Source organism: Meleagris gallopavo, chromosome 1 (assembly GCF_000146605.3).
Source record: "Meleagris gallopavo isolate NT-WF06-2002-E0010 breed Aviagen turkey brand Nicholas breeding stock chromosome 1, Turkey_5.1, whole genome shotgun sequence".
Classification (NCBI taxonomy): Eukaryota; Metazoa; Chordata; class Aves; order Galliformes; family Phasianidae; genus Meleagris; species Meleagris gallopavo.
This window is the reverse complement of record NC_015011.2, coordinates 122621388-122637082: the sequence shown is the minus strand read 5'-3', so window position 1 is coordinate 122637082 and position 15695 is coordinate 122621388. Positions and strand designations below refer to the sequence as shown.

General features: G+C 38.3%; 1 protein-coding gene across 3 annotated transcripts in view; it reads left to right on the top strand.

Moving 5' to 3' along the window:
- The window catches only part of TBL1X (transducin beta like 1 X-linked), a 139048-nt gene extending 123353 nt beyond the window's left edge, over positions 1 to 15695 (top strand). For all 3 annotated transcript variants that reach the window (XM_003203099.3, XM_010726681.3, XM_010726686.3), the window contains 7 exons: positions 760 to 820; positions 4421 to 4542; positions 5987 to 6061; positions 8511 to 8638; positions 9792 to 9957; positions 10850 to 10951; positions 12025 to 15695. In XM_003203099.3, coding sequence (XP_003203147.1) covers positions 760 to 820; positions 4421 to 4542; positions 5987 to 6061; positions 8511 to 8638; positions 9792 to 9957; positions 10850 to 10951; positions 12025 to 12051 — 681 coding nt within the window. In that variant the 3' untranslated portion in view covers positions 12052 to 15695. The remainder of the gene's footprint in view (positions 1 to 759; positions 821 to 4420; positions 4543 to 5986; positions 6062 to 8510; positions 8639 to 9791; positions 9958 to 10849; positions 10952 to 12024) is intronic.

Genomic DNA, 15695 nt, shown 5'->3' with positions numbered 1-15695 from the left:
AACTGAAAATCGAGCAAAACATGGTCATTTCAGCTAAGTGCATATTAGAGATTAAAATGAACAGATTACTGCTGATGATGAGCAGAAATCCATTAAAACTGAAACTGGAAAATAAACACAGCATTCATCTTGCCTAACTTTTGACATCTGAAAAATTAGATTTGTGTGTCATCTTTGGCTTCCTTTATAAAATATGGAGAGAAAAATGGCACTTCCAAGTGATGAGTTGCATGGCCTGCGTTACAGTGAGATGCACGGACAGTGCTCCTCTCCAGTCGATGATAGAGGAAATCAAGGGAAACGCACTCAGACTCATTCTGATTTGTAGGGTAGATGAATCTATATTTTCACATAGTTGTGAAAATGGAAATTTGTGAGAATTGAGTTTTATTCCTTTTAATACTGGCCCGTATGCAGCTCCATTTGTCTCCTAACAACAGTTCCCAGTAACAGCAGTGATTCTTCATGAGATCTGTTGTCACCAAGGTGAGGCACTCTTCATTTATTTTCTCGAAGTATGTACTCCCAGTAAGCTGACAGTTCACCTAGATGGTAGTTTTGAGTTGGGAAATTGCTTACCTGAGCTGTGGGAATGATTTAAACCTGTAGAAAGCAAAGTGTACTTTAGTCTGTCCTGCCACAGTAGCAGGAAGTGGAAGGTACTCTGCAGCTAAACATTTTATGACATAATTTAATTATTAGAAATGTAGTATCACTAACCAGTCACTAACCATTTTTTCCCACTTCTTCCTCATGCAGACAACAATAATTTGGGATGCTCACACAGGAGAAGCTAAACAGCAGTTTCCTTTCCATTCAGGTAATCTTTGCAGAACTCATGTTACTGACATAAAATACACATCTTAATTTTGTCAATCTAACTTATCCTATTGTAAAAATCTGTCTGCCTGAGAAAAAAGCAAATTTTGAACCAGTATTTTTGTGTCTTAACTATTTTGAGTAGCGTGGTTTCTGGGTTTATCCTCTTTTAACAATGAGAAGCAGCTTTGAAAGTCAAACTGAGCTCCAGAAGAGGATTTACATGCCAGCCAACCCTACTCTGCTGACTGATTGTGTCATTATCTATATACTTGAGTAGTATCAAGGTGAAAATGGTGACTTTAGAAAGACGCAAATGTGGATCTCTCAACGAATTCTCTGCGGCAAGCGTTGAAGGTCCTCAGGGGTTTCTCATCTTTTAATTTTAACTTGAATTTCTTTTGTATTTGCTTTGTCTAATTATCAGAAGTCAAAAGCAATCTTACTTGGACTGTCAGTTGTACATCTTGTCCTTCTCAAGAACACAGGAGATAGATTGTGATACAAGATATAGACAAGATATAGATTCTGAGTAATCTTGAGTAACAGCAGTCACTGATGTAATCATAAATTCACGAGATCAGACTTTTAAGATGATAATTGAGTTCATAATCCAAACCTGGTAAATTGTCACAATTAAATATTTGTAATGGGCTAACTGAGATTAAAACTGTCAAAAACATTACAGGTTCTGATGCTCTAAAGGTTCACTGTAACTAATCATTTTTTCATACAGCTGTCATACACAAGGTACTTACTGGTATTAAAAAACACATAGTTCTGATTTTAAGATGTTCATTTCCACAGTCTTAAATTCGATTTCCAGTTGTCTCATTCTCAAATACATCTATTTGCAAAAGAAATGGCTGTTCAGTGGAAGACAAAAGAATATGTCCATGCACACAACAGATCCATACTCTACATTTTTGTCACTCCAAGTTTATTAATTCAACTGTCAGTTTGGAGGAGCCAGGGTCTGTTGACACATTTTCTCATTGTGGCATTTATTTATCCACTAAACCACATTTTGCACTGTATAATATTGTAGGTAATGAAATTCTTAGGCTTACTAATCCCTAGCTATTGATCTAAATAGTTATGGATTCAGAACCTGGTTGCCTCTTCAGAATCATGTTCACTGAAGTGTATCTGTCTCAGCAACATCCACTGGGGACGTATCATGATTCTCCCTTTAGCAAGTTGAAAACTTAACTATTCCAGTGCAGTACAAGAAAAATTGTTACTGCATGTGTTGTCTTTCTACCATAAGACATGATTGAATTGAATTGATCATTTCAAATATGTCTTGATAGGAATTTAAAAAACAACAAATTACTGATAGGCCAAAAGCATATAAACAAATTCATGCCCCTTAAAATCAGCAGGAATCTTTGTCCCTAGATAATTGTAAAGCCAAGACCTCATCTTGACCTTCTTGCTTCACCTGTTCACTAGAACAGACTGACAGCAAATTACTCACCGTATCTGGAATCTGAAAATCTTATCAGTACAGAGATTAAATGTGGCATTTAAACGTCTGGTCTATACAGCTCATAGTTGCTTAATCACATACTTGTGTGGCATTCTTCTTTGCATATGTCTTTGAAGTCTGGAAGCAGTTGGCCTAGGAACAACAAAATTTTTACTCAGCTCTTACAACTTGCTTAGGTTACACACGTGCAGACAAAACTGTCATAACTTTAAGATTCCTTTGTCTGGGTCTTGAAGGCCTCCATACCGTTGATGTTACACCCCTATTTAGACATTTAAGTGCTCTACGTGATTTATTAAGAAGAATTAACTCCATGTTTGAGCTTCTCATTCTAAAACGCATCAAAATTTGATGCAGAGAGGCCTGAATTAACTGATAATTATTGTAATACATTTCTTCTTGGCATTTATTATAGCTGCGTTTCTTAAGGGCTTGTTGCTGCTTTTATTAGGTGACATTCTAAGTGTTTTCAAGCAATTGGCCAGCATCCTGTGGTTTTGAAGACACTTTGGCAATTCAATTATGTGCATCAAAATCTACATTGGATTTTTTTTTCTGGACAGTTTCATGTAGTTATTTATCCAGTAAACATATGATTAACCACACTAATAAATGAGTCTGTATTAATTATCAACGCTCTATAATTCGAATTATACAGTAATGCAAATCCATTGCTTTAGGTGCCAGTGGCTTTCAGAAAATTACTTTTCAACTCATGTCTCATGCTAGATATTAGCCCTGAAGGTGTATAGCTGTTAATGAAGACAGATCTTTTGTTTGCTCTGGAACAATAATACAAAGCTTGCAGCTTAAAAAATAAAAAGACAAGCAGGCAGTTAGAGAAACAAAATCTTTCACTCTTTCCTGATGCTCATTCCCATTCATTGGAAACCTCTAAGTAATCTGCCTTTCTCGCACAGATTTCCTTTACAGTTCTGCAAAGAAGGGATTCCTTACCTGTCACAGAGTTTTATTAAGAATTTTCTTTAATATTTAAATAAATACTTGTATTTGAAACAATTCCAGCCTTCTGTTCTCATTTAAAGAACTATCAGATGATCAGATGATGTTCAGTCTCATTTTGCAGTTCATGAAAATTAGAACAGAAAAAAGGTATTTAAATAGAATAGGCTTGGCAGAACAGGTATCTTTTTACCTCTGTATTATAAAAGTATTTCCCTAAGCATCCTTGCATTAAGGCATTTCTTACTTTCATTTTAATAACAAACTTACGTTATACTGTTGCCAGAGAGAGATTCAACTTTGCTTTCTAGACACCAGTCTCATTCTGAGACATTCATTTTTCACCAGTGCCATTACTGTTTTGGCAAGTCCCATATCATCCTCTGGAGGGCGGCTAAACTCTTTCTTGAACCGAAAAAAAAACATAAAAAAAAGAAGAAAAAAAAACCCATGCAGCAAACATAGGAACACATACTGTAAAGATTTTGAGATTGTTTACAGTTTTGCACATGAGTTATAGTTTCATGCTGAGGTGCTGTCGATGTACAAAGTTTCAGTAGCTCAGTCTCCATTAATGTCAAACCCTCTACGGAAACTCATCCTGTGATTTCAGATAGGTTTGATCAATGTACTGATCTTAAATCTATCCACAGCCAAATTGAACTGAATACAGATATTGTTGATCCACTTGTGTCTGCACAGAGCAACAGGTTTGCACTCGTTGTTGCACAGAGTATAAAGGAAGAAGGCCACGTGCTCCTTCTCCCTCCTGTGTGTTGTATCTGACATTCACAGGACCATTTCACATTCTGATCAAACTCTAACCCAGCTGAAATCATCTTCTTTCTTCAGAATTAGTTTTTTTCCAACAGCTTGGTTGGACTGGCTTACATGAGCAGGATAGTTTTGCCCTCTTTTATCCAAAAGATTCTCCCAGGTAGGTCCTGCACAAAGCATCTAAATCACCCACTGCAAAAGAGAAAATTTCGGACAATGTCTGTCAGGCTTGCAACTAGTTGCAGGTGATAGGCCCACAGCAAGTTTTTAGTTTCTTTGATCTACATGGGTGACAGAAGGAAAATGATTGGGGTTGAATATTTCTTTGCTATGTTCCCTAATGTTCCTTCTGATGTTTCTGCTTCACAGCTCCTGCTCTGGATGTAGACTGGCAGAACAACACTACTTTTGCCTCCTGCAGCACTGACATGTGCATTCACGTATGCAGACTTGGCTGTGATCGTCCCGTTAAAACCTTTCAAGGACACACAGTAAGTTTAAGAAGTCTAAAATGTTAGTGATTAAGTCACTATTAACAACGATGACAGCTGATGTGTTTGCAGGGTGCAAACGCCGTTGGCATTATATCCCATTGCTTTCCTAAAAACGTGTTCTTCAGGAGTGAGTCACTGCCTGTGAGAAGGGATAAACTGTTCTAAATCATTGTAGGAGGCAAAACCTGCAACTTAAACAATGAGACTATTTATATGTAGCAGGAGCTGCAGACTGAAAGCACATAAATAAATAAGATTTTGTTTTCCACTGGTGTAATTTCCTTCAGTAAGTGAGAACGATGAATAAGAAGAGAACAGTTTACCTCCAGTTGTTGTTCAGTTTTAAAATCAATTTCATCTAATATCTGTTCAAGATCTATTTTACAACTCATTTTTTAGTACACAGTGCCTGTTAAAGGCTAGTTTTTCTAGCTTTCATTCATGAGAAAACTGCTATCAGATACAGACCTGTAATTTAGATATTAACTCCCAGAACTGGCTATCTTCACACAGAGGAAAAGTAATGCTTTTGGGGACCTCTAGCTAGTTTGTGGTTAAACTCACATTAGGCTGCTATTTTATGGCAAGTTCTATGTTCCTACTTGCAGGACGGTGATTTTTATGGTTGTATGAATTGCACCATTTTGCACACGGACCAAATTTTGCCTTCAAATATTTGTACAGTTCCTCTTAACGTCAGTTGAAACGTGTAAAATGGATAAAGCAAAATTAACATATTTTCCAGGATTATTTTCACTGAGATTCTGAGCCAGTTTATGCTTTAAAAAATATATATTCTTTTTCCTTTTTGTGAAATGCTCTTTTACACTGTTACCACATACGTATGACCCTCAAAAAAGCACCAGAAACTTTCTGATTGCCATGGGGATACTTTAGGTTTAGTTAATTGCAAAGTGCTATAAAAACTAACCTGGGAAAAATAATGAAATATTCAGTATGCTGAATTTCATCAGAAATACAGTCCTTTTTAGAGAGGCCTGTGTTGTAGAACTGCAATACCAAGAATTATAAAGCCCACAAAACTCTGTGCCCCACTGGTGTTTTCTGTTGTAGATCTACTAAATACTAAGCTAAGAAATACTTCAGTTTAAAAATCTGTTAATGCTGTGTTATTATTCTGTCTCGATTGAAAGTTTATTTAAATCCTTGCAGTTGAGGAGTTTGAGAGTGGTTGTGCTAGAAAACGTATCAGAAGAGTGATTCTGCGTGTTTTTCACAAACGCGAAATGGTGACCATTCCTAAATGGTGTTTAAATAGTTTGTTATGGAGGCAGCTCTTCTTTTGTTCGCCCATCGAGCACAGAGCTGCAATTTGTAGTTCACCTTGTTGGAGACATAAACCATGAGCGCCCTCTGCTGGGTGCCCAGTACAATGCGGGTAACCTGAATATTCACTGATTAAAATCACTCTTTATTTCAGAATGAGGTTAATGCTATCAAGTGGGATCCATCTGGCATGCTGCTAGCATCTTGCTCTGATGATATGACATTAAAGGTAATATAATCTCCACACCTGCTGATCAAAAAGTAAAGACAAAAATTATTTGTTTTTCAATCTTCTCAGAATCTTCTCCAGAATTATATACTATATGACTGAATACTCTTCGTGAACAATAGTTTAATTTATCACAGATTTGTTAAAGCCAATGGGAAAGATTGAAAATAGAGAAGTAGCCACTGGGAAAACTGAAATATCCTATCCAAATAAGTATCAAGTGACCGATATGTCACTGTCACAGAATATTCTTAGTTTAAATGTACACATATATATATTTATATAGAGATATATATATACCTGCTTGCCTGTCAACGGAAGTTCAATCCCTATGCCAAGAAGCAGTCTATTGCAAAAAAAAAGTAAAGGTAAAGATTTTTCCCCTTGGAGTCTTTCTGTCTGAAAGTAATTTCACTGAAGTCATCTGATTTTTTTTTAAAAGCCTTGGCCAGAGCAGCAGGACAGGACATTAATATTCAGAGCCCAGCAAAAATCTGAAGTGCTCTCTGAAAATACTTCTCTATCCATTCATTGTATAGGAAGCCTGAGGCAGCTGTACTGCTGGTTTACTTGCCTCTGTTAGGTACTCGAAGGTAGATGGGATTCATCCAGATTTTGTCTTGGGAATAACATTGGCTACCAGCACAACCAGGCCACAGCACTGTACCAAAAAGTATTGTTAGTACAGAGGGGCTCTAGGCTTGCCAAAATACTTCTTGTCATAGAACTTTTTCAGCCCAAACTCTTCTCAGTCTCGTTGCCCCTTCCCAGCTGCATTAAATGAAGGCTATGTCTATACAGGAAGATCTGTACTGTAACAACTAAGACCTCCTTCTGGACTGCAGAGCTAGCCCAACACTACTGTTAATATATTACTGTTTTCTCTGAGCAAAGCAAACATCCCAGGCAAGATACAGTTTTGCAAATAGAATTGCACTAGTAATACACATTTCTCATAACATAATTGAGTTAAAGCTCGTATCGCTTTCCACTGCTGATCAGCACAGGTAAGGCAAGAGGCATTTCTAGTATGCACACAGACTGTGTAAGAATGGAAATAGAGAGCAGCGAAACTTATAAATGTAGATGAGAGTGAGGTGAACACTGCTGTTTGGAATATTTTCTCTCAATATGTAGCCATGTAATATGTTCTGCTCCATTCTGTTCTGTCTTTGCCACGTTCCCTCTGGAGTCTCATTCCCTGTGGATTCTAGAAACATTATTCTAGACTATTCAGAAGAGTGGAAATTTACAGAAAATAGGGCTAGGAGAGACGTAAGGGGAACACCTCATCTGTTATTTTACTCCAGAGCAGTATTACAGTAACCAGTGTTACTCTGCATACACATTCTGACCCCGTGGTCAGAATGACCCAGTTCCACACTGTGTTTTAAAAACCACCGTGGATTGTTGGTACCAGTTCATATTTCTGACTGAATTTGGCGAAAGTGTGAGTCATTTGCTATTACTGGCCTAGCCAAAGGCCTCCATCACTCCTTCAGTGATAGAGAATGCAAATCCTTTTCAGGCAATTTTTATTCTTCCTTTGGAAACAAGTCCTCTCCAGCTCTTTTTTTTTCTCTTTTTTTTTTTTTTTGAGTTTTTTGATACTTTTCATCAACTTCTTGGCATATGTTGCCTTTACTATAGAATACAGCTCCTATAAAAGTTTTGTGTAACATTTCCAAAAGTAGACTTGGGTATGCTGCTGAAAAATCATCATAAGAGCCTATCATTTCCCTCACAGTGCAAATTATAACAAATGAGTTAAATTGTTCCTACTCTTCTGGTATCTTTCCAGAATGGACTATTTTTGACTTATTGTGCTTGCTGTGAATTAGCATAGTCTTGTTTCCTCAGTTATCTGAAGAAAAGATTTACTAAGTTACCTGCTGTCTCCACTGTGGATTGTTTATCTTGTATTTAACTGTTTGGCTATGCAACACTGCATACATAGCTGATCTTCTTCCATCGTCCATACCAGGAAAACAAATGGAGTTTAGGAAGAAAAGGAAAATCTGACTTGGCTGTTGGGAAAATTGCTACATTCTAAGCAATTATAAAGATTTTACTCTTATTCTGTAAGATGACTGCTGTTGTATTCTGTGACTCAAACCGCAAGTTGAACTTCTCTGAATAGAATAACTTCAGATTCTGTATGAAAATACATGCATTGGCATTGGCCAGTATAGCAACTATTCAGTTCTTCTGATCGATTGAATAAGTACTATTAAATGTGTAGCACTTTTCCCTCATGGGACTGTTCTGACATGTGCGTGGTAGGTGTCAAACTGCTGTATTAATAAACTCAAATTAGGTTGTATATATGTATATGTGTGTCTGGATACTAAGTAGACAAACTGCAAGAATAACATGGAGAGAACTGAAATAGTTCACCTGAGATTTTTAATGTTGCTGTTTTTAACCCTTTGCAATTACTCTAATATAGATTTGGAGTATGAAGCAAGATACCTGTGTACATGACCTTCAGGCTCACAGCAAAGAGATTTATACTATCAAATGGAGTCCTACAGGACCAGGCACCAGCAACCCAAACTCCAACATCATGTTAGCAAGGTAAAAATACACCTCTTTCTATTGCCTACCAAGGAGAAGAATCATTGTTCTGACGTGTAACTCCACTGATATCTTGCTGTCAGTCTTCTGTTTACACTTCTAATAAGCCATCTGCTGAATAAACAGTACCTGCACTTCTAAATCAGGGGGATGGATACAAAAGGCAGAGGAATTGTATCTGAAAGATGAAAAAGAAGAGGAGTTGAGTCATAGGATATTTTAACTTTTCGGTTATCTCGATAAAATGATTGTAAATGTGGCATTGTACCTTCATATCCAGCATCTGGTTGTTATGAGTGCATGTCTTAAATGAAACAGATGGCAGCCTCTTAAGCCAGTCGGAATGTGTTCTAACAAGGGTCATCAGTTCACCTGGACAGATATTGACTGTTTTTGAAGTCCTGTTAATTAATGGATAACGCTCAAAATTCTACTTAAAAATCTGTTCAAAATTCTTCTGTGAGTTTAGGAAATATGTATACTTGTAGAATGCCAATTAAGGGTTAGTACCATGACATCAAATCAGTTTGTGATGTTTTCAATTTGGGAAGGAATTGCATTGAATTGTTTTATTTGTTTTATTCCTCAGTCTGGTAGTGGACATGGAAGAATTTGGCTTTCTTGGAGTTGTTCTTTTAATATCATTTTTAGTACCAGTGATTTCCCTTGCCTTTCTCTAGGCCCACAGTTGGGGATATAGATGATCTATAACAACAACAATCAAAAAACAAAAAAACAACCCAGCACTGAAACAAAACAAAAAGAATCACAATTCTAGAGAATTGCAGAATGTTTATTAATAAAAAGCACAAATTCTTAAGGATTAGATTTCTCTAAGATTTCTCTAGAACAGTTTATCCTATTAATGGCAATGTGCATTTTACCTTCCTGGATAACAGCAGGTGAAACCTCAGAAAGAGGAGCTTGGCCTTGTTTGGGCTAAGATCTACATGTGAGAATTCAGTTCTGTAGGTACAGTCCTTGTCATGGAGAATGTACAAGTGTTAATGTTTTGCTTTTCTGTTTGAATCATTATTTTCTTCTTAGCCAGAAAAAAAATGCTTCGTATTCTTTTCAGACATTGACAGTATTAAACTACAAATGGATTAACACCCAAACTGAGACATGCTTTGTGTTTGAATGCTTCTTGCAGTGCTTCATTTGATTCCACTGTTCGGCTGTGGGACGTTGACCGAGGTGTCTGCATCCATACATTAACAAAACATCAAGAGCCTGTCTACAGTGTAGCTTTTAGTCCCGATGGAAAATATCTAGCCAGTGGGTCCTTTGACAAATGTGTCCATATATGGAATACTCAGGTACTATTTTGATTCATGTGAATGACACATTAATAATAAAAACTTAAATGGAAAATACATATACTGCATATATATACCTGTAATGATAGGGTTAGCCTGATTGTACTGACTGATAGAAATCCCAGCGTAACAGTTGAGTCACTAGAATTAAGTGATACTTGTATTTAGTAACAAGATGAGTTCAGTTGTGAATCTGATGCACCTGGCTTATCCTTTCTGGTGGTGAGATGAGGGATACAAGGGGAATATAGACTAGGGATGGGAGATACTCCAGAAAAAAGTGGAGCATTTGGAGTTTTTTCTTCCCAGAGCCAAGAAGTTCTTTCCACTCATGTACTAGATCCTGAGTACTGAAAGCAAGCTAAAATTGCTGGGTTCTACTTTCATGTCTGCACAGCTTTTTTCCTGAAACTGTCTGGTGATCTGTACATGCTTGGAAACTGTGGAAGTTCTCCTGTTACTTGGTTCTAATGCAAGAAGAGGTATACTGCATGAAGAACTTGGGGAAGATTCAGTCTCTCTCATACTGATGGCAAAAGGCCATACAGTTCCACAGTTCCATGGATTTGGTTTTGAATATTGATGCCAAAGTACTGAATTAAACAATAAACTTTAGAGGAAGACATCTCAGCTTAACTCCACAGACCTTTACTGCTGTAGAGCTGACAAGAACAGATGTTTAAGAGTCATAGTCTAAATTTCTTTCTGGATGAGCCTGTTTCTCTTCAGTATCAAAGACCAGTTTAACTTCAGCATCTTACAAAGATGACTAGACTATAGTCAGGTGATATGAGTAGTTCCCACGCACCACCACTGTCTTCTCTTTAATGTTGTGACACAGAAAAAGAAGGAACTTCTGTGTTGAATGTTTGCATGCTCTCTTGCTTTGTAGAGTGGAACTCTAGTACATAGCTACCGAGGCACCGGAGGCATCTTTGAAGTCTGCTGGAATGCTAGAGGAGACAAAGTGGGAGCAAGCGCATCAGATGGATCGGTAAGAAGCTTTACACGTTGTAAATATTGAGAGGCAGTTATTCTTCTGGAGAGTGTCAGTGAAGAACATGTATGCCATGTTGCCTTTTCTGGACAGGACTCAAGGTGTAGACAGCTCCAGACAGAAATAGTGGAGTATATTAGAACTGCTCCTGATTTGAAAGGTTTTGCATGCTAGGAGGTGATATTTTTATTGAAAATGAAGACTGCTTGTGGAATTGGTGAATATTGTCAAAGATGGGGATGAATTTTAAATACTTGATAACAGCAGTAGTGTTTCTATCATTATTTATCTTAAATGTCAGTTTTTAATGATTGATCACACGCTCTCAGAGTTGGTTTGGGGCTTTCTAATTTTCCCCACAGAAGAAATGTACTTTTGAATAGTACCAGTGGGAGCAGTTTTTCAGTACAATACCCAGCAAATTCATCCCGTGGTAAAGGAAAGCTACTGCTGAACAAAAACTAATTATTCATTACAATTTTTTTGGTTATTTGTTAAAAAAATTCAGTTATAGCATGATCAGCTTGTGAAGGACATACAGATGCTATACACCAACTAAAATGACTCTTCTACACATCTGGCTGGCATAACTCTACTGTAGAGTAGTATTTTTCCACTGTTTTCAATGAAGGGTACACATAGAACATGATTCAGTTGTTTGAGTTGTACCATTTGAACTGGTGCCATCCCTGGCTTCCAGTAGCTGCTCCAAGAGGGCACTTGTCTGCTCTATGTCCTGTGTCGTGCCTGACCAGCCTGTGCATATATTTTGGAAATACTTAAATAATTGAAGGGTATAAGCAACTAAATAGAGCATATAGATCTATAAAGAATGTGCCACCAAAATGCTTGTTTGTAATTCAGTGCAATCCCAGCTAAGTCTTCAGTGTGTGTTTTCTACTTCTTCCCTTGCTTGTGTGATGTAAACAGGTACTCAAGACAGACTTGATTTGAAGCTTGGGAGCATAGCACACAGCTGGCTGATCAGCCTGTATTCTGGGCCATATATAAGTAGGAATTCCAAATAACTTTCAAAAATGTTTCTTAATCCTGAGTCTTTTTTCTTCTAGGTTTGTGTTCTAGATCTGCGAAAGTAAAAGTGAAGTTTTAGAAGAAATTTCAAATGGACCAGCAGTGAATGTGTGGGGAGAAGCACTCTTCAAAACTATTCTTAACAGCTCCAGAACTGTACGAACTTGAACAAAGTTAGAGTGTACTGTGAAACCAACTCTCCCTGGCCACAGGTGTCTAGTATTTTGTCCGTAACCTTCATCAAGGAGTAAAAACACAGTCACTTCAGAGGGGGAGGGAATGGTTTCCACCTGGAACATTCAGCCTTGGAAGCATGAAGCCACCAGCTAGGCATTGCACTGTTTGGTTTGCGTCTGAGAACTTGCTCTGATGGCTGGGAAAAAAAGCTGTGCCAAAAAAATTAATAAAAAAGAAAAAAGAAAATGCTGTGATAAACCAAAAGGGAAAAAAAAAGTCCTCCTCCATGCGGTGTTGTATTTTTTTCCTTCCAATTTGGACACTACAGTTGCTCTCCCAAAGGACGTTCAAAGACCAGTTTGTACTGATGAAATGCTCAACTTTGTAATCACAACACTTTCTATTTTCTAGACTACTTTTTTTGTTCAGTGGTTTTTCTATCAGCTGGAATATTATAGCCTGGAGGATCCCAGGCTTAGGATGAACTTTTGTTGTTTTCCTTTTATTTCTCCCTTCCACTCCCAACTTCTCCTTCCTTTCTTTTCTCCTTTTTCTTCTTGCCCATTTTTTTTCTTTTTTCCCCTGTATGCCCATAGTAGATGTAGCCAGGTGGACATGACAATGAAAATTTTTGACAGACTGCTTCTCCTCTCTTCTCTGTTTCTTTTCCTTTCTTTCTCTTCGTTTAAAAGAAAAAGAATCCTCCATGCTTCAGATCTTAGCGTCTCAAGGGCACTTTGAGCAAATTGTGTAATAAGTGCTTTATATAAGAATGCAGTGCTGGGGAAGATTTTTACAGGAGAAAGATGACTTTTAACAGAAAGAACCCAGTGTATTTTGGAAAAAAATATTTTTTATGTTGAACACAGTTTTAAAAGCTGAAAATGGCCACCAAATGTAGACCAGTTGTAATTCAAGGAGAAATAATGACAGAATCCAAGGAACATGAAAGGTGCAGTATCCTTTTTGTCTTCTCTCTCAGAAAGTGCTGTAAGGCCAAACGCCATCTGATAACATAAATGCCAGTCATTTATTAAGAGACCTCTTCCAGCAGCCAGAGATTTATACGTCTCTTTTCACTTTTGTGGCTATTTGATGATTTACACTTATTAAAAGGAATTTGTAGCTTTGAGACCATAAATACAATATTCAGTTTCGTGAGTGCATATTTTTGTTTATCCTCAGTAACATGGGGAAAACTATTGTCCATCTTCTATCCTCAAGGGACAGTTCAGATTTCGTACAGACCGTATGTTTGGCTGCCTGTGGCCTAGTTGGGCAGTGCTGTCCTCCACTATTCTTGGTATTCATCCCACCAGCTGTTTCTATTCCAGTAAGTCAATGACTTAATGGGACCAACTGGACCAAGATACATTGACTGTGGCTATCAGTGTTGAAGAATGGACTCTTGCCACACTCCTGACCATCCGTGGTCGGCACATGCCTAAAACCAGGCTCTTCTGTTGCATCTGGCAGTGCATTACCCTCTGCCTTGTGTTCTCCATGTGACAAGAAAGACTCTGGGTCTGCAGATGGAGGGTCGCTGTCTGTCCAGACAGGTTTAGCTTTGAATGGTGCTCAGAAGACAACATAGAACTCATAGAACTCTCATTTTGATGAGGACCTGATAAACGATATATCAACTATTTCTTAACATATATATCACGATAAAGTTATAGTGGGCAAATGATCAGAATGACAATAAAGACTTCCGAAGTACCACCTATCCAGTTTGGACATGATTTCCTTACTGTGAGCTAGACATCTGCAGATGAAGATTTCTTTACTGTAAGAGCAAACGATGGATGCAGAAAAGGTATAGGAAAGGCAAAGGCAGAGCTTGCTGGAAGTGGTGTAAATCTTGAGGCAGCCTTGGGGTGGTGGCTGTGTTATTCAGACAGATCCTCAGAACTGCCTGAGTTGAGCTGCTATCCTCCCTAGCCTGCAGGCAAGGTAAGGGTTTGTAGGACAGAGAAAAGGAAACTGAGAACTGAAAATCGCACAGCACATTCCCACCCACAGTCACCATTTCTGTAACACAGAATCTGTCCTTTGATTTGACCACAATTGCTGAAGCAGTGATTTGATCTGAGCAAAAATCAAACAAGAATCTTGATACTGAACTGGTGGTGCAAGACCCACTGGGCAACACAGCATAGTGGAATTTGTATTTTCTCTCTTGTATTTTCCTCTCTTTATACTTGAATTTTTACAGTAACTGAGTCCTTTCCGTGGAACCAGACACTGCCAGCTTCAGTTGCTTTTCTTAAAGATACATATTTGGAAAGGAGAAAATAAGGAAAATAAGTAGCTGCAAAAAGTGCTAATTAGTCTGAGGGGAAAGCAGCTGTATAGCATTTTGGTTCTTAATTACAATTAGGCTTGTTTATAATTTGTATCAGAGAACTGAACACTGGATGGTATTGAGGACTATTTTCAGTGTCAAATATGTCTCTGTGTAGTTTGTAGATTCCTGCTCCAGGAGTGTGGCTGTAGATGAGCACGTGACAGCTTTGCACTGTTTTATAGCAACTACGTGCTCCTGCTAATTTAAGTCACTATTTACAGAAGAGTACTTACTAGAAGAGAGACTTGAATTTGAATACAAAGGCTTTATGTGGTTTTCTAAAGCAACTTGGGTTGATGTTTGGAGAAGAGTCATTGCATGTACATGGTTAACTTCCCAAGCTGCTTTTGGGTGGCATTTCTGAGAACATCACACAAAAGTTCCTGGTCTGCAGACAGCGGAGGGCAGAGTGGATGGGGCGCTGGGCTCTTGTTCCCTGTTGTGCAATGCTTGAATTCAGCCAGACCTCAGGATTCAAAGACGTGGGCTTGCTCAATCTGAGTTTGGCTGTGCCACATGGCTGCCTCCTTACTCAGTCTGAGCTCTGTGCTTGTTCCAGAAATAGATACTGTAGATACCTCAGCAGTGTCAACAGTGTGTGCTTCTTTTTTCTTTTTCCTTTTTGCAAACTGCTGGTGAGAATGACGTCTTTCCTCTGCCAGTCTGCATGGAGGTAAGAAGCCAAGAAAATTCTGATACGGGTAGAGTTGCAAAGCTTCCTTGTAAGGGAGGCCGCCCTTCTGGGAGTTCTTTGGACAAACCCATCAGATTGGCAAGCACCGTGTTGGAAGAGCCAACAAAACTTTCTTCCCCTCCCTGAAGACTGGAAGATCCTCCGAGATACTGCAGTAGGTCACTTTCAGATAAAATGTGTGCAGCTGTTGAGACTAAGGAGAGCTAAAGACGTAGTTGCAAAGGATAATCCTGTCCCAGCAGGCTGGTGCCTTTAGGACATAGGGCAGTGAGAAGGCTTCTCCAGGCATCAATTCAAAGCAAAATCTAAACCTAGGCCTTCAGGACTGCTCTCACTTTCCTCTGTTGCTGCAGAAACATCCCTAGGCTAACAGTGCCATTTTGTGGCTGCCCCTGGAACAGAATAGCATGAAGCAGCAGGCCAGCAGACTTGAGCAATGTTCTCGTGCAGTATTTTTGGATTTTGTTCATAGTTTTTTTTTAGTGAGAATT